At 41.6% G+C, this 19,179-nt stretch overlaps 1 protein-coding gene across 1 annotated transcript in view; it reads left to right on the top strand.

Annotated features, from left to right (window-relative positions):
- The window catches only part of Glut4EF (Glucose transporter 4 enhancer factor), a 96,912-nt gene extending 81,715 nt beyond the window's left edge, over positions 1 to 15,197 (top strand). The window contains 3 exon segments of the mRNA XM_018462427.1: positions 11,817 to 11,923; positions 13,262 to 13,514; positions 13,597 to 15,197. Coding sequence (XP_018317929.1) covers positions 11,817 to 11,923; positions 13,262 to 13,514; positions 13,597 to 13,809 — 573 coding nt within the window. The 3' untranslated portion in view covers positions 13,810 to 15,197.
- Positions 15,198 to 19,179: the final 3,982 nt, after the last annotated feature.

Raw genomic sequence — 19,179 nt, 5'->3', positions numbered from 1 at the left:
TAACGCTGCTTGAAATCGGTTGTTTTCTTGTCGAATTGAAAATGTTCCAGTCTCTCGCAATCTATTAAATGTCAACATAAACACTCTTCGGTTTGGCACTCTTCTGTTTGGAAATCGTCGTGCATATTCTCGCACCGCCTTTAAAGCATTACCGTTGCAGAAACCGTATACAAAAACCATATCAGCATATTCACTATTAGAATACGTACGCGGCATATTGCAAAAGACAAAATTCATCTACTGTTAAAGGCTTTCAAAGAGCGACTGACAAATTCATAACAGAAAGTGGAAAATGTAATCAAATATGTCGGTGCTAGATATGGCAAGAAATGTAAACATTTTTTTTCGATTTCTCTGAAACGGAGCAAAAACGAGCATATGTCTATAGGACTTTTTTTCTTAGTTTTTTACTCCTCTACACGCTCCCGAAGTTTTGCCATTTAATTTGGAAACACCCTGTATTATATGACGTAAATATATGCGCGTTCTCGTGACGTAGATCACGGCGCGTAGACACAAACACGCTAACACTCTCCATTAAGTAAGTAAGCACGCGAATTGACGCGTATAAAATCAACTGCCTTTTATTTTCTCAAGTGTTGGAATTTTCTTCTGCTACGTGAAGCCGAAATTCAATTGTTTTCGCAAGAAACTTCAATGTCGCGCGTTAATTAAGTTAATCTACAAAATAACGATTTTTTTTGACGGCTTCATTTGTCGATCTTAAAGATCTAGTTGCGCGTTAATTAAGTTATCTATGTTAAATACGCATGATTTTTATGCTGATATATTTTTAACTCGCAGCGAATCTCTTATAAAAGAAATTATTGTGATGTAAAATAAATTGACAGACAATAAAAAATTAATGTCTCATGTAAAGAGTAACCATTAAAATAGTCGAATATCTTTGAATGAATTTTTTGTTTAGATGTCACGGTAAAAAATTGCACAAAAGATTTAAAATATCGTTTAAAGTTGGAAATTATATTTCTACCTTTGATGTGAGATAGGAGAAAAGAAAATTTAATTGACTGCAGTCAGCTAACAATGCTGGTGCAACCGGACGTATACTAATTTTTACCGCGTGAGCGAGCGATAACCGGACGGATAACCGAAAGTTCGCCGGCTATCGCGCACCGGTTCTCATTTTACGCAATAAAATTAGTCTCTCGCGTGACCTTGAGTCGGTTATTGAACCCTTCTTGCTCGATACGCGAGCGACGCGTCGAATCAGAATATCCGAGTCGAGTTTGGAAACATCACGCACTCGCGTTTTGTCGCCTCGTCGCTGATAAGCGGGTTCGAATAAACATTTCTCTCTCTTTCTCTCTTTCTCTCTTTCCGTCGCGTCTCATATACGCGGGTGCCTTTAAAAACGCAGTTTTATCATACCGCGCCGGCTGGCATGACCAAAATCAGTGAACGGTAACGGTTTCAATCCCTTATTAGTTCGACGTGTATCAAAAGCGCAATGCAACGCTAGTGTGATTACAGAGGAACGAATGTTAATCCGCAAAGCATCGCTGCGATATTTTCGTAGTATCAATGCCGGCATATAAAACATACATCCAGCGTCGCGATTGTTATTTTTAATAATCGAGACCTACGCATAGATACGCGAAAAAATATTTGGTTTTATTTTAACATTTTATTTTCTCTTGTACTTAATATTCGATGTGTATTGTACCGAGAAATTGTACCTGTTCGGTGCATATCCGCGTCCGGAAACGGTGTAATGCGTGTATCGGCGAGCCATTTCATCGCGCGCAATTAAAAATTAATGGCAGCGACTCTCGTTGATACTTAAATTGTATTTTCAGCCGTACCGGTAGTACGCGAACGGTACTACCGGTTTTCGGCTGTAACTTCTCTCTCGCGACAGGCAGGCAGAGAGACGAGAGAGGTGGTCGGGGAGGGTCCTGGTTTATTGCTTAACGAGGCCCAGCCGCGCCGGTATTGAATACCGTGTGTGCATAAACGACGATACACAGCCTTGGAAAAAAAAAGCGGGACAAAATTAAACGCGTGCGGTCGGTGGATATCGGATTTTAAGTGTCCCATGAAAGTCTCTGCCTGTGTCACGGAATTTCCCTCTTGTCTACCGTATATCTCTCTTTTTCTCAACATATCAAAATTAAATTGTATACGCTTGCGAACAAATGCGATATAAAGATACATAATGCGATTTGGAAGCTTGTGTGTTTCCTGGCAGTCGTTTAATGCGTATCGGCCGGAACACGCTCGGAGCCATTTTAATTACTATTTACCCACGAATCGTGTAAGATGTAATTAATGATACTTTCAGGAGAAGGGGAGGATTCTCGTGTGAATCTTAACCCGAGCGACGTCGACTCACGCTTATCGTTTTCACGATTGTCACATGTAACACATCTTACTCTCACGACTTTCTACCTTTCACCATGTTTTCGCTAAATTCTCGATTTTGTGAGGCCATCGCAGGTATTTCACAAGACGTTTTAAATATTTCAACTGAAGTAGCATGCCGATCTTTTTAATTATTTCTTTTTTAACAAAATACGTTAAAATACACAGTATTTTATTTTTATTTCTTTTTTAATCTTCCGAAGCTAGTGAATCTATTGCAACTCACAATTATCACTCAATTATACAATAAATCTCTTTCAGAAATGTTAATTTTCTTTATGTTACATCTGCAAATTTGGATCATTCTTAAATATACTTACAATTAGTATTCATTCTTTTTTATACCACTTTATCATCTTGGATCGTTGAAATTAATTAGTGCCTTTTAATTAACATAAATTAAATGCGTCAATAACTGTACAGATTTTGACATTTTTCTAAAGGATTAATTCAATCAAATTAACAGAATATAAAACACAGAAGATACAAATATAATTCTTAATATGGTTCAATTAGAATAAATCAATAAATAAAAGAAGGGCTACGAGCCAATTAATTGGCTCGTAGCCCCTCTTTTATTTATTGAAATATAATTCTGTATTATATTGATGATGACCATATGTCCCTTATTGTAAAAGAAAACAATCCTTTTTTTTTATTTCAGGTAACTGTCTTTTAGATTTATTTATTTTTCCAAAGCTCAATTTTATCCTTTATTTTAATAATATTTTACAGGCAATTCCCCTTTCTAAGACATTTCAATGTCTAATGTCACACTAATGAGCGAATATTTACGGAAACAACCGATAAATTTAGTTGTGCAAAGGCAATATTAAGCAGAACAACAAAGTCACAATAACATTAAAATGAGTCGTGCTTAATTGAAAAGTGAAACTTTCAATAATCAAATTTGCAGTTATTTTGACGTCATTTTGATGATATGATAATTTTGTACTTTGCTTAGGAGTTATCTCAGATACGTACAAAAAAAAATTTTCTTAATTAGTACGCAGACTTCTGACAATCACAAACTAGTTCGAAAATATTCAGGAATAACGTCATAAAGTTTCAGGTTTGTTCTTTACGTTCTATAAGAAAATATAATCACCGTAATTATATCCGCAAAGCATTCGGAACGAAATTACAAGAAAGGATGCATGATATCACGTGATATGTATACATAGCATTTTTTTCGACCGGTCGAAATCGATACACAGTCTAGGAAAATTCAAGGTGCTTCGGAGTTCGCAAGGCTGGCAAAGTGCATCGTCCTCATTCGGCGTCACCTCTCATTTTCTCCTATCGGCTCTACGTATATATATCGGCCGTGGACTCGCTGAACGGGTGTCCTCCACCATTTCAACAAGACGCGAGCGGGGCCGCGGCGTCCACGCTGCAAACCGGCGACGTAAACAACGTATCTGCGCAGGCGCAGCCGTTCCTCCCGCGCCGCCGCTTCAACAGTTCGTTCGCGCTGTCCTCTTCCATCTCGCCGTTTCTTTCTCGCTCTCTCTTTCTCTCTCTTCTTTGCTCCTTATTCCTTTTCCTTCTCTTACACGCGTATAAGTACAATTCTCTTGCTCGCGAGCGTCGGGCGACCATCTCTTAGCAGCCTTCTCAGCGACGACGCTGACCTTCATAAAGTCCAGCGCACAATGGCCGGTCGCAAGATCCGAACACTGAAAACTTTCGTACGTGTCTGGAAATGTTCGGATAACCATACGGGGACCACGGCCACGGAGAAAGTTATGCGATTAATTAAAGGGGCGAGATGTGGAGTATATTCTCCGAGTGAATATAGTATATATACAAGCGAGCGGGCACGAATTCGAGCTTAATATGGAGTCTACTCCTTTGTGAGGTTGAGCGCAGCAACAATGTTGGTATTCGCCGCTCGGTGGTTGCAACATCGCGACGGCCTATGTCGCTGCTCGTTTCTGCCGAAAGGCCTACCAGGCGCCATTGTACTTTGGGGAAAGAGAAAGATAAAGAGAGGCCCCTCGAGCACGCACTGGCGGAGTGCAAATATCGATAACATGCGGAAACAGCGAACGACGCTGATTTAATCGGCATGTTCAGTTAATAATAAAAATACAAATATTTATTTCTCTCTTTCGTTTCGTGAAATAAAAAAAAAAGATGAGTTCATTCGGGAAAAAATTTGAGAAGCAATCTTTTGGAGAAATGTTTTTCGCTGAATGAACGATTAATCTGAGTAACGGAAAATTTTTCGGAATTACAATCGTTCTCAAATTATCATTATCATCACAACTTTTTAACGTTCGTGTCCAAAATACCTGATATCTAAAGTTTATGTGGTGACCATTTATCTCGGAAGAACAAGTACAGGCAGATTGTACATTTCCTAGGCTGCGTTCGGAAACATCACCCGGGTGCCCCCGTGTATCGTCTTATCCTTATTTAACATTGGATGAACAACAGAGATAAAATGATACACAGAGGCAGTCGGGTGATGTTTCCGAATGCAGCCCTGAGTTATTCCAAAAATGAACGTAGATAACGAAGGTTGACCACAACGATAAGTAGGCCCTAGGTAAACGTCAGTTTTTTTTTGTCATTCGGATGCAACGAAAAGCGGTAAATCAAATGCGTCGAACATCCTGGTGAAGTCCCTCGTTGTGACTCACGGATACCTACTATCGTCCCCTCCAAGCTCCTCCGTGGGCATTTGAAACGATTCTCCGTCTCTCTTCTCCGTGTCGACGACCTCGGTTCTTCCTTGTAAATTGCACCGAATCGCGTGCTGCGACGTGTCCCAGCTGAGCGTGCTTTTTCCAGCTCGCTGTTTTACGACCGCGTCGTTCGCCGGGAAAATGAAAAAAAGGGTCGAGGCTTTTGTTCGCCCATGCCTCGTTTGTTACGGATCGCTACCGATCGCCGAAACTCTCTTTCGTCGAGCAGTTTCGTTGTCGCGTGTCCTCGCACGTTCTCTCGTGTCTCAATAAGTTCGCTGCGACGTTTCCGAGCACTTGCGCGATCGTATCCTGGAACAAAGCATCTCCGGAGCGCAGCGGAGATGATTCTGCTCGTACGTTCTACTTGGCGTGACGCATCGTTACGTTGCGTCGCAATGAACTGTCCTCCCTCTTCCCCCCCCCCATCGAAAACCCTCCCAGTTCACAAACGGTGCACCCATCGACGACGAGCGAGATGTAGTCATTACAACGACGTAGCCTTTGTCAGTACCTGCTGCGTCACACGTGACTCGTGCATCTCGCCTCGGTCAGTCCCCTCTCCTCCCTCTCTCTTTCTATCTCTTTTCTATCTCTCAGATTTCTCCCTATCGGTTCCCCGCGTCTACGCAGTCATATTCTGAAATTTTCTGCCCCTTATTACCACATCTCTCGTCCCCTTGCCGCGGCGTCGCCGCCGCCGCTACGACGCGAAAGTCCCACAACAAACCCGTAGATTTTTCTCCCGCCACCCCGTATACCCCGTATACTTCGTGCGTGAGGCGCATCGGTGTGTTCGAAGGGTCAACGTCCGACCCTCACCACACGCCACGGATCGACGCGCATCGTACGCGCCAACACACAGAAGTCCGGTTTGTTTTGGTTTCCCGGGCGTTACCCGGACTCCCCACTTCTCTCCGGTGACTTCGACTCCTCTCTTTCTCTCTCTCTCTCTCTCTCTCTCTCTCTCTCTCTCTTTCTCTTCCTCTTCTTTTTCTCTTCCTTATTCGCCCATTCCCGCGTGCTCGCTTTCTCCCTCCCTCTCTCTTTCTCTCTCTTTCCTTCCTCTCGCGATATATCCTTATGCCCGTGAAACCCATCGCCGCGTGGAACGACGGCGTGGTGCCGAAATGGGGATTGAGAGTTGGCAGCCAGTGACGTCAGGATGTGTGTACACGGAACGGTACATCGAGAGTATCGTTATTTACAGACAATGCAATGACAACCTCTGGAAGTTTGTATTAGATACAAAAATATTTCTCGAAATAAATTAAAGCAAAGATAAAGATCCAAACTGGCATCATAATATTTACATTTTAAGTTGCGTCAGGCAGGAAGAATGCAGATACTTTTATTTGTTCAAATAATAGTACTCCACACGTCTTTACGTTAAACAACCGGATTGATATGTCTGGGACGATGAGATACATCCGTCACGATTCAACAGAAAAAAAAAAGAAACGGTTTGCACGCGAAAATCTTAGCAGTCGTGGGAAAGACAGTGACGCAGGAAAATATAGCTCCCTACCGCGTGCAATATTTGTGCAATTGACGGCGGGCAGCTCGACACGAGTCGACTAGCATCGACTATAGTGCGGAGAAAGCGGGAGGCCGCGTGGAAAGCGGGCTGTCGTAGCGTAGTAGTTTGGAATCGATTTTTACGTCGGCGTTCGGTGCCGCGTACGCGTAACGTTCGATTCGTGAACAACACGCTACAGCGAGCCTGCACAACCTACAAATACGCGTGCAAGAACGGCCTTGGTAATCAGCGAGACTTTGCGTGCCGGCCGGTACCGTGTAGGTGCTCGAATTATGATTAATCATCAATATATCCGAATCGAATATATCCGAAAATAGAATTGCGACGCCAAGTTCTTTCGCTTGAAAGAATGCGCACGCACGGGCGATTCGAGATCCATTCACTCTAACGAACTTTGGGGCGTTGACTTTTCCGGGGGGGGGGGGGGGGACGAATCACGTATAGTCCATTTCATTGGCCGCGTCTCTCGTTTTCGAAACGATTTAACAACAATTTTTCACACGTCGCTTATCAAAGATAATCTCGGAGAGCGATGACGCAAGGACGTCTCGTCGGGATAACACGTGCGTAATTTTTGTACAACGTTCCTCAGATCTTTGTGCACAGAGACGTGCGCGCGCGTGTGCATTATACACATATTTACACATAAGCGAATTCGCAAGCGAGTAGTAAACGCGCGCGCGCGTGTGCCGTTGCGCAGTGCACAGAAGTAGGAGGAGAGCGCAAAGGGAGAGACGCGCGGTACTCGCGCGTTGGTAGGGGTGGATGCCCGGCCGGTGCGCGCGCTCCGACCGATGCGTGTGCATCCCCAACGGGCCGCGACTATCTCTATCGCCGGCAACGTCGTATCGCATGCGATGCCGCGATGCGCTCACGAAACGCCGCGCCGCGCCGTTCCGCGCCGCACCGCGGCCGCCTCGTCGCGGCAACCCCGCGTTCGCTTACTCATCCCCGCGCGCGCGGAGAAGTGCGCGATGATATTCGCGCGCACGCGAACGCGCGGGAGATGGCTTCGCGAGATCTACGTCGCGCTCCAGCCCTACTATGCCGCGAAGGAAAGGATATGCCGTCAAGACAGGGTTGCCGCAAAACTAGAAATCGGAGAATGTTAGGAAAATCAGGAAAAAGTCAAGGATTTTTCAAAATTTTCTGAAAAATTAAAATTCTTGGCTTTAAAATTTAACGTACGTCACACTTTACGCAGTTTTGGAATATTATCGATTTAAGAATTAAAAATGCAAGCAATGTTAGCAACATAAATAGTAATTTACATTGCTATGTTAAATTGATCTCCCAACAAAATATTTAACAATTTTCAAATCAGAACGAAACAATTTAAAAATATTATTGAAAGTCAGGGAAAAGTTATGGAATTTTAGGATGAGGAATTTGTGACAACCCTGCAGAAGCACGCAGATATTTCTTCTCGTTAAGCTGAAATCACAGGATACACTAATTCTTGATAAACATGTATATATGCTTCTATGCCTTTTCTAATGGATAAACATCTAGAGATGCGATTCATTTTACGCTGTAAATGCTTTGATCAATCAGAAGAAAGAATGTTGCGAATTGACCAATCAAAGAATGCTTCAAAGTATTCGTAGTGTTAAGTGGATCTTACCTCTAAAATACATTAATATATCAGAGCAAATATAACAGCATGCATTCAAGACAATATGCATGTCACAAAGACGTTATAAAGATATTGTTTGGGGCAGACATATTTAAAAGATATCTAAAAGACAAAAAGATATGTAAAAAGCTTCTCTAGACAACTCGTGTTGTCTGGAATGTTTATCATTCAAGAAATCGTGTGATAGTTGCATCGTGCGATTCGAGCTTTAGATGTATTTAATTACCCCTGGGACGTTTCTAGACGCCTTCCCCCTGATCGAATTTTGCGATAGCACGCTGTCTCTATTACGCGTCATGCACAACGGGATATTCAATATAATAACTGCGTTTGACGATATAATCATGATATGCTTTTCAAGCAAAATCTTTTGTTTTTCTTTCAAAAATATTGTTATATTTCGAATACTTTGTAAATAGTCAGTCAAACAATTCATGCGTGAAAATGATAAATCGCGGCAATAATCGCATGTTGATAAATAATATTAATTTTGTCCACTGCAATTTTTTCAATAATTATGGATGCTTTTAATCTGATGATTTTTATATGTACCTTATATTTTATAATCTTAAAAAATACATTTTTATAATAAATAGCTAACTGCATGGGAGGGGGGTTCAGAGAATTAACAATTAATTAAATAAAAAAAGGATTAATGAGCTTGGCAAGATAATAGCTCAATTAAAACAACTGTATTTTCAGTCGTATATATTGACCAGACGTTTCGGTTTAAATTGAACCATCTTTAGTGGACTATTACAAAAGGTACAAAAGCACCATGCAATGTGCATTTATGATGACCTCTCTGATCAAACGACTGTCATTAAAACGATCATTAAAACAATTGTCGTTATTACCCCTTTCTCTTCAATACAATTAATTGTATTTTTACTTAATTCATTGTCTTTTGCGGGTGGAGTATCTGGGAGAATAGATCGACGTCGACGAGTGGCCGCAATCGCGCACGCGAAGATGCTCATCAGAACGCGTGGTGCCCTCTAGACTAATGCCATCGGTATTACCGCGTCGTATCCTAAAGGTCGTGGAAAAGAGAGTGAGGGGGAGGGAGTAGTAGAGAGGACTGCTGCGAAATTCTCCGGAGCACGCCAAACCAACGCCGAGAGGCATGGGCAAGGCAAGGCAAAGGGAGAGCGTTGCCTGCCGACCGGCATAGAAGGTCTGTGACCTCGGCAATGGCTGAGCCGCGGCATACGCCGTTCCGGCGTGTACCCGGCGTGTACCCGGCGTGTACCGTTTCAAAGATAACGTCACGTACGTCACCGAAAGGTTTCCGAAATCATCGAAAACTTTCCGAACGGCACGTACGTTCTCGTCTTCTGGACGCGCGTCTTTTTCAGACGTATTGATACATGCGTGGGACGCATGTATCACAGGTTTCCAGTCGCCGGCCTTTCGCCACCCGTCACCCGGTATACCGCGCACCGGTGTATCTCCCCGGTGTACCGTTTCGGAGCTGATGTCACTGCACTAGCGAAGCCCTTAAAGCCCGCCAAAGCGGTAGCCTCTCGCCACCGAACGGCGCAATCCCGCTTATCACGCGCGCGCCTTTCAGTCAATACGCTTCCGAACGCTTATCAGCCCATCGCACCCTCTCTCTCTCTCTCTCTCTCTCTCTCTCTCTCTCTCTCTCTCTCTCTCCCCTTTCGCGTCGCTGTCATCCCGTACGTCGATCGTGCCACCCGGTATGCCGCGTGAGAATCGAAAGAGACGAGCGTTAATGGCGCGTAGTAAGCCGAGCCGCGCAAAATTAAGGAAAGCGATCAACGGTGGTGTGGCGTGGTGCGGTTTCCAAGATCGTGTCTTAAGTGCAGTCGTTAAAGTCACTCGTAAATATTCATGCGCTCATTAGCTAGACCGAACGGCCTGGCGACGTACTATCGCGCGAATGCGTACTTAAAACGAATTATTTTCGCCATAGTCTGACGGCTTATTAATCCGGAATGCCTTGAAGAGGCGTCCTACACTGTAGCGTGTTAACGAACTCATGATTGTCTCTCTTGGTTCAGGCCGGTACGTTGGAAAATGTTCGCGTCGCGTGTGCTCTCGCCGGGATCATTGTAAAACCGTTAACAAGTAATTAGTCACATCCGGATATACACTCGTCAAGCTGCATCAACATCTCTGAACCCATACAGCATAGAATTTATAGCAATATCGCTGCAAAATCTCTGCAATACTGCTGCAACATGCAATGTTGCCGCAATATTGCAGCAGTGTTGCTGCAACTTATGTGCAACTTTGTGCTGTAGGGGAATCTATAAATTCACAAGCCGACATGTATAGAAACTGGCGAGATCGATTTTCGGTGTGCTTTGTTAGAAATAAACCCTGAAAACGTAACACTTTCGCGTCTGCTTAATAAAACATCGAAATTCGACTCGCAAGGCAGATTCGTTTCGATTTACTATCTACATAACTCTGTTGCTGAAAATGCGATCGAATGATTAAAAGCTAAGACTAATCCGTTTGTAAATGTACTCCGAATCCCCTTGAGCGGAACGACTGCAATTGTCATTCTATTCGCGTTGGATGCGCGCCCGGGGATAAGCAAGATCCGGGTATCATCCGCGGTAATCGTCACCCGGGTAGAAGACGATTACACGCAGGTGAGAACGTGAGCGCGGAGGACTTGTCGCGCTCTCGTGAGAGATGCCATGCCGGTTTCGCGCGTTGCGCCGCGCCGCGCCGTCCTTCGCGCTCAAACACGCGATCATCGCGGACCGCGTGGGCTTGTATTCCTCGCTCTCCTGCGATCAATACCACGTGACCGTAACGTTGTGACCGGCGCAGCGCGGCGCCTCCGCTACCGGCCGGCCGATGTAAACAAAGAAACGTGCGCGCGGCGCGGCTGCCGCACGACATCGATTTTCCTCTCTGCTCGGCTTGGCGTGACTCCGACGCAGGGCCGTCTTAAGATGTTACGGATTCTTATAGATTAGCAATACGATATCTCACCTGCGATCACGCGTAATTTTACGATTCCATTAATGGTTTCATTAATGGTTCCATTTAATGACAATTGAAATACAAAAAGGAGTAATAAATAGGACTCTAGAATGTTGAAAAATGACACGGAGGCTTTTTAAACTCTAGCTGATGATGTGTGTGCTAAAATAAACGATAATACGTTTATTTTAATTAGCAAACACGGGCTATATCAATGATAAATATAATCACTTTAATAGCAAAATGAAGGGAATATTAATTATTTTTGGAATGGTTCACTGGAAAATGTTACATGGATGGTACTTCAATCGATGAAAACTGACTATTCTCTCGACTCGATGATCAAAGCAGTCCTGCTGCCAGCGTGAGCCATGCGCGAATTGCATCACGGTGTGCCGATTGGTTATAGAACAATGTTTGCTGAAATAAATCGTAGCTGCCCATACACACAAACACACACATTACCCTTTTCCCTTTCGTGAAGCTCTCACAGACATGCAAAGTCGTATTGAATTCTATCGGGTCTATCATCACGTGATGTATGTACACCGCTCGTGTCGATGATCATTAACGACTATCATTTTTGTGTTTTCAGGCGAATGCGGCAGTGGTCTTCAAGTGCAATTGGCCGGGTTGCCTGGAAATCAAGGCGACCGTCGCACTTATTGAAGAACATGTGCGCCAGTCACATCTGCTTCTGGGGTAAGTTTAATACCCTAGATGTACTATATGCCTCGCACATAAGCGTAAGACGCATTACGAGGTCGAGGCGGAATACGCGCGCGAGATCAAGCGTCAAGTTGGTCCCGCAGCCGAGAAAGAGCGCGCTATTGATATTAAATATTTTTCGTCAGCCAAAGCGCTGACAATCGGTTATCATTGTAACGTCAGCACTAATGTATGCAACTCTCTTCAAGAGCTTATAAAATTAACTGCCGCCTGGCTCATAACGCACCACTTCGGTATCGGGGGTTGTTGACGACGGAACAAAATGATCGTACCCATCTGCGTAAGTCTACATGTTTATATAAATTGATATATATCAAATATTTTCATGATTCTCCTCTCTTTTCGCGACGATTTAATCTTTCTTGATTTTTTCTTGATATTTTTCCTCTCCTATAATAAATGAATTAATGAAATATAATATTAATAACAATAATAATTTTCTTGAGTATAAATACATAATCGTATATATACGTAAAAAAAGTATAGTATAGTATAGGAGTATAATAAAAAATTGCACATCAATGACATTAACAGTAATATGATATATATTGTATAAGATTAATTTTTATGTTACGTTGCTTTCCATTTGGCGACACAAATTGACAGGTACTTATACTGTGTTTGTTTCTTACGGAATGCCAAGAATGATGTTTGTGTCGATTTGTATCACTAAACAGAAAACGTCCAGATTTATGTATTGCTGTACATTAGAGTTATACAGGAGTATCTGTATATATGCATGAAATAAAACCTTTAAAATAAAAATTTTGAAAAAAAGAATACTAATCGTATGTTAATAATAAAAATACAAATAACATTGATACAAAAATAAATATTAGTATGTTCATTGGCTCGATTTTAATAAGATAATAGTATAACGTAATATACTGTATATATACATAAGTTTATATTCAAATATTTATACAGAGATACATACGCACTCACAATACTCACACATTTATTCATACACATGTACGATTATACGTAGATAAAAATATTTGTAGTAAAAGTAAATAATAATAAAATATAATACAGATATAAATATTATAATTATTATATAAATATTATTAAATATAATTATAAGAAATAACAAAATGAATAACAAAGTAAATATATAAATTAAAATGAGAAACGATAAAGAAGCAGCTGACTTGAAGACTGCGCGAAAGAGAGGAGAAAAACTGAATATAAGGAAATAAGGAATTAAAATATTTTCCTGTGAGAAAAAAACAACCTTGAAATTTTGTTGTGCGATGCAGAGGATAAGAAAGCAAAGACTACAAGCGAATTGAGATAATTTTTGTTTTGTAGCCCAAAGAAATCCAAGGGATGCGACAGCGAGGACGATCACGAGGAGGAATTCTATTATCAGGAAGTCGCTGTGGATCACATGAGTTCACCTCCCACGATGTCTCACCGGGACATGGCAAGACCGCCGCACGAGGATCCAGAGTACCAAAAGCAGCTTCGTCTTGAGGCGACTCCTACCACGAGTAATTTTATCGAGAACGTAATGGTCGGTGTCAGGGAACCGAGCAACGCGTTTACGATCTCGCAATCGCCGGTAGGTAATCGCGCGTTCAAACTGTAAACCGGTACTACGGGAAATACTGCAGTCCGACTAAATTTATCTCCTTTTATTTCAGGGTACACCCAATAAACACATCAAACTGTCCCCGCGGCCATTGCAGGCGTGTCATCAACAGAACATGACAGCGTCCACGGGCAAGCCATCCTCTCCGCGGCGAACTCGCAGTGATGTTAAGAAATGTCGCAAGATCTACGGTATGGATTCACGTGACCTCTGGTGCACTCAATGCAGGTGGAAGAAGGCCTGCACCCGTTTCTGCAGCGAATAGGCCAAGCGTCCGCCCCGTTCGTACGTCCGTGGGCGGAAACCCTTGTCAAGTCGACCCCAGAGTTTGCCAATGCTACGTTGAACGTTAACACCAACTGCCAAATGCCAATCATCGTCGAAGATACGGCGTCGAGAAAAAAGCTCCCGCATTCGGAGTACGAGACGCGAAACCGCCAATTATATCGCCGGTTGTAGCGAAAAGTGTTACCCTATGAGTTATTCCAGCGTATGCCGGGACTTCTCGTTATGAAAATGTAAAATGCAAAGCTCGTAAAAGCAGCATCTCTTCCTCTGCTCTCTGTTTCCCGTCGTCGAGACGGCACGCACGAGTTTCGAAGAGAAACATCTCTCTATAATTATGGTTGGCGGGTAGCTCTATAGGGTTGATAATCGTGCATATAACACCTTTCTAGTGCTCATAGAGAAAGTTACCGACGTAAGATTTATCTGAACGATTTCCGCCCGTTCGTGTTTTGCACTTGGCAAACTCCGACCGGGTCCCTTAGCCGTAACGAGGGACTTTTCGATTAAAATAGATAGCGAATAATTGGCGTGCGGAGCGAGGCGACCTCAAACTGTTGCATTCTCTCGCTCCCAACTCGCCTAACAAAGAGAACCTTTTTTGGTTCGGTACGAATGAGATACGCACTCGCACTCGAAGCGAGCATGCATGTCCTTCGAATTGCTGATTCCCGAACCGTCTCTTAGGTCATTGCAATAGATCTTCCTTCTTCCGCTAAGAGCGCAAACGTTAACGCGCTCTCGGTAATGATGGAACTAAAGGCGTTAGATCAATCCTCAGGGACGCCGTCCGGCCGATCCCTGGGCGAATGCTAAACGAACGCAGACAAGCAAGATTGGTAAATCTCGCGTGGAACAGAGCTGCTAATTGTGATATTGTATCTAAATTTATTGGATCTGCCGCGAATCGAGCAGGAAAGCACAAAGGCGTGTGAAGAAATGAGAGAAGGAAAGATAAAAAAAGAAGAAACAAAATTTTATACACCAATTATACTGCCAGATAAATAATTCAAAAAATTGTTGTTCAAGCCTCTCTCTCGCGCGTTAAAGAGGCACTATATGTTGCACGGCATGCGTCGCCGTATACCGGACTTAGCCTTGTTAGCCTTCTGACGACCTAAGACCGTGTTAGCCAACAAAGGAGCTGCACGCGCGTATTGGGGTAGGGCTACGCAGTTGAATCGATCGATCTATAATATTTGAAGATTTCGCTCCAGATCACATGCACTCATTAAACACACAGGTACACTTATATACATATATGTACCGCGTGTTGCATCAACATATTGATCAGACGTCGGTTATTTTATAAGTGTAATGCCTACTAGAGAGAAGGCATTACATTTATAAAATGTAATCAATTGATTAATTTTACAAATATAATCAATCGATTAATTCTAATAAATGTAAAATCTGTGCTAGAAAAAATATTACATTTATAATATAATCTGACATACTGACCAATGTTGATGCATGCAGTACATCGCGAGCGCGAAGAATGATGACATCACATTTGTATAATCTAATCTACGTCATTTCTTATACTCCTTTCTCGCTTTGGGTCGTTCGCGGGACGATTTATCCACTCGAATCGATTATTTCGAAATACAACGTTTGATCTCGATAATTTTTCTAATGTAGCGATAACGAATGGACACTTGCAAATTTTATATGTTGACAGATTTGATGAAACAAACTTTGCAAGTAAGCGTTATATCCTAAGAGGATTCAACATTAATGACTTCTGATTTCTCATCGTAGTTGACTGAGTTACATTAGAAATAAAATTCGGATTTTATTTGAAAATATACGAATGTTCTTTATACATAAAAATTAACTATTTTTATGAAGATAAATCGTATTCATAAAATAAATTTATAAATATAATTATATACTTATTTTTTGTACATAACGTATTTATATATATTTATATTTATTAAGGTATATGTTATTTACAAATTTATTTTAACTTCTTAATTGGTCAAAATATTTTTAATCCATAGACTGAAAGAACTATGAAAGAAAAATATTGATTACAGATATTAGTCTGTGAGAAAAACTAAAAAAAAAATACTTTGAATAGCATAAGAAAAAATTACATAATTTTTTATTTTTAATGTAATTCAATACGACCGCCGTATGAGGGATCAATTAAGATTTTAATGCAATAAATGACAAAGTATTTCGTATTTCACGGAAGAAAATCGGCGAGATGTTGCAATGTATACTATACTAAAAGCAGCAGTCGCTAATAAAAATTTCTTCCAATTTCCCGATCGTTGTTCGTACGTTAGTATAATTATCTTGTATATTTAATATAATTATATTCTTGTATATTATGTCTTGTATATTACGTGTTATTATCTTGTATAGCCCCTCGTTTTTTTATAATTATTGAATTTAATGTATTAAGAATTAGTATATTACTGTTGTTTATTAATAATCACGACACGGGGTTTAGATTTTATTAGCATAATAAGTGTCAATTCTGTTGACGAATTGCGTTAATTTAAACTCAATGATTCGAGAGTATAACTCGGAAAGAGATCAATTTTCGCAAAAAGGTAACGGATTACCTTTGTGTTCAAAACCGTAAGCATCGCGTTGTCAGTATTTCTCGATTTTTTATCAATGTCGTCGTATCCGTATTTTCCAGAGGAAACTCGCAGCTTCTTTTTAAATTACCAATGGTAATGATTGCTATTTAATACAATGTTGTCGTCGCACAGAAAAGATTTGTTTCTTCCAAAGCAAATTTGATGACGAACAACTCGTATGTTACAAGATACTACCTCTAATTGTATCTGTTCATCGAAACTTGTCGCATTTTATAAATTTATGAAACAACAGCACTCAAATAATAATTATATAATATTCATGCGAAAGTTAAGTTGCTGTTGAAACCTTGATCATAGTCAATTTTTTATATCGTGTTCACAATCATAAAGAATCGTTATAAAGTATACTTGCAAACTAGAACAACATACAATTACAGATAGCATAGAAAATAATTGCCGTCCATGTAGGTTCCTTATCACTGTCAAAATTATTATATATAGAGAGAGAATTTACCGAGGACAATACGGAAACGGAAACTGCTAAGAAGTGATACTATCACTTAATACTTAATTATTAATATAACTTCTCTACCGTCATTTTATTCTATGCAATCTGTACATATGAAGTGCGGCGGTAACATTGAAATTTTTAATACAGAAAAGAAATTATTTCTAAAACTCTACAAGGCTCTCATCCGTAGAGTAGTATATATTTCTAAAAATATCATTTTTAAAGAACTTTATACGTTCAGTATACAATATTCTTTTTAGAATATTTCTTGAGATGTCTAATCCTTTAAATTTCGGCATTTTTGCGTTTATTTCTTCATTCGTATTTTCGAACGCGTGCAGTTGGCGACAAGTATGGCTTCGTGTCTGACATTTTCGAATTGAATACATCAATACATTACGATTGGAGTTCAGTAGCTGTCTGATGTCCTAAACTTTGAAAAGATAAATAACAGTATACGACATTAAATTAGAAGGAAAACTAAAAAAATAATTTCGGATTTTTAGTCATGACGCATGAATATTTAAATATCAATTCGTTTGATGTGAAGACATACATGACACCAAGTGTACTATATCGGGCGAACTTTAAGCAAAAGTTGAAACGGGAATTAAAACCGTTGATTGAAACGACAAATAACGTATTGGATCGTGTTATATTTCGCGGTAGTAATAATCCAGCCGCTTAGCCGATCGTTTAAGCTTCCGACTCCGTTAACACGGTGCGATGCGAATTCGCTACGCGATATCGTGTCCCAAACACGACTCACAAAACACAGTAACACACGCAGCAATAAATTTTTGATGGTCTCTCAGAAATTCGTACGATTTATTGTTGATCCCACTCTGCACGATGACACAAAACGACAGATCGCGTGCTAGGATCGAGTAGTCACTCGACAGGAGTATCGCGTTGAAGAGAATTTTGGCGGACATATACCTATCCGCAGAATGGCACTTCGCGAATGTAAACAAGTACAAGTTTATTAACTGTGCCATTACGTATGCCAAATATTCTCTAATTGTGCCCTCACCCTCGCGTAAAAAACAAGCGAGAAAGGAAGAGCCCCTCCGCGAGCGAGGGGGAGGGAAGGCAACCCTTATAGAAAAATATTAGTACTTGGCCAAAAATCACTTATTTCGAATATTAAAAGTACTGCAATACTTTTGATACTCACAATAAGTGATTAACTGGCCAGTGCTATTAAATTTCTACAAGGCGACTCGATGCGAAGCAAGGGAGGGTGACGAAAAACGGGCAAGTTTCAAACATTCGTAACGAAAGCTTTACAGACTTAAAGATACCTCAGGTTTATTTCATACGAACGTACAGCATACACACCTCGTTGTTCCGTTCGAAGCGACCGGCCGGTCGAGATTATGTCCTCTTTTCTTTTTTTGCATCGTTCCAACGGTGAACGATCCACCGTCCATCTGTCGCTTCGGCCTGGACGACTGACTGATGAACACCGAACGTTACAAATATAATATGTATCTCTCTCGCGATATGTTAATGTCAATATTTACTTAGTCAAAGCTCCCGTCGCAACGGGTTCGTCGCGACGGTTCGGGACACCGTGTAATATACATTAGCTAATACATCACGGGGTTTAATCGGCGGTCCGGAGACTTTCGAGGTCGCATCCGCCGCGTAGCCTAAACCAGATGATTCCCCGCTGGTGACGCGAGTCCATCGTTATCCGAGGCGTTTAATCGTTGCGCTCGGACGTTGATCGCGTCGCTCGAGACGAGTGGTGCTTTCCAGCGAGCGACATAGTGGTCATGTTATCTTTGTTTTTATTAACATTGGCAGATAACAAGGATGTAATGATTCATTGTGTTGCTGTGGATGCTTTCTATTTGGTGTGTGATCACAATTAGTCGACACAAGGGTCATTCTATCTTTGTTACTCGTTGAATACCAACAAAGATAGAATGATACTTACGTCGACTTGTGTCGTCAAATGGAAAGCATCCACTGTGTCATCTGTGTCTCTTGCTGAAAAGCACCTGAGGATTTGTCGTCGATCGATCGACAAGCGGAGGCACATTCGCGTTCGCGCTCGGGGAACAACCGAGCGCACCAAGTTCGAATTCAGAGTGCGCGTCTCTCTCTCTCTCTCTCTCTCTCTCTCAAAGCCAACTGCTGCATACGTACGCGGTAATCGTAAATTCCCCGATTCAGATCAGTTGGATCGGAATCGGGCTTTCGATCGATTCGACGGGCGGGCCAGTCGTTATGCGAGCGATCGTGTGGTGATCGGGAAAAGGGACGAAAGGGG

Source organism: Mycetomoellerius zeteki, unplaced genomic scaffold, assembly GCF_001594055.1.
Source record: "Mycetomoellerius zeteki isolate Tzet28-1 unplaced genomic scaffold, Tzet1.0 scaffold140, whole genome shotgun sequence".
In the NCBI taxonomy this organism is placed as follows: Eukaryota; Metazoa; Arthropoda; class Insecta; order Hymenoptera; family Formicidae; genus Mycetomoellerius; species Mycetomoellerius zeteki.
This window is presented reverse-complemented; position numbering and strand designations above follow the sequence as displayed.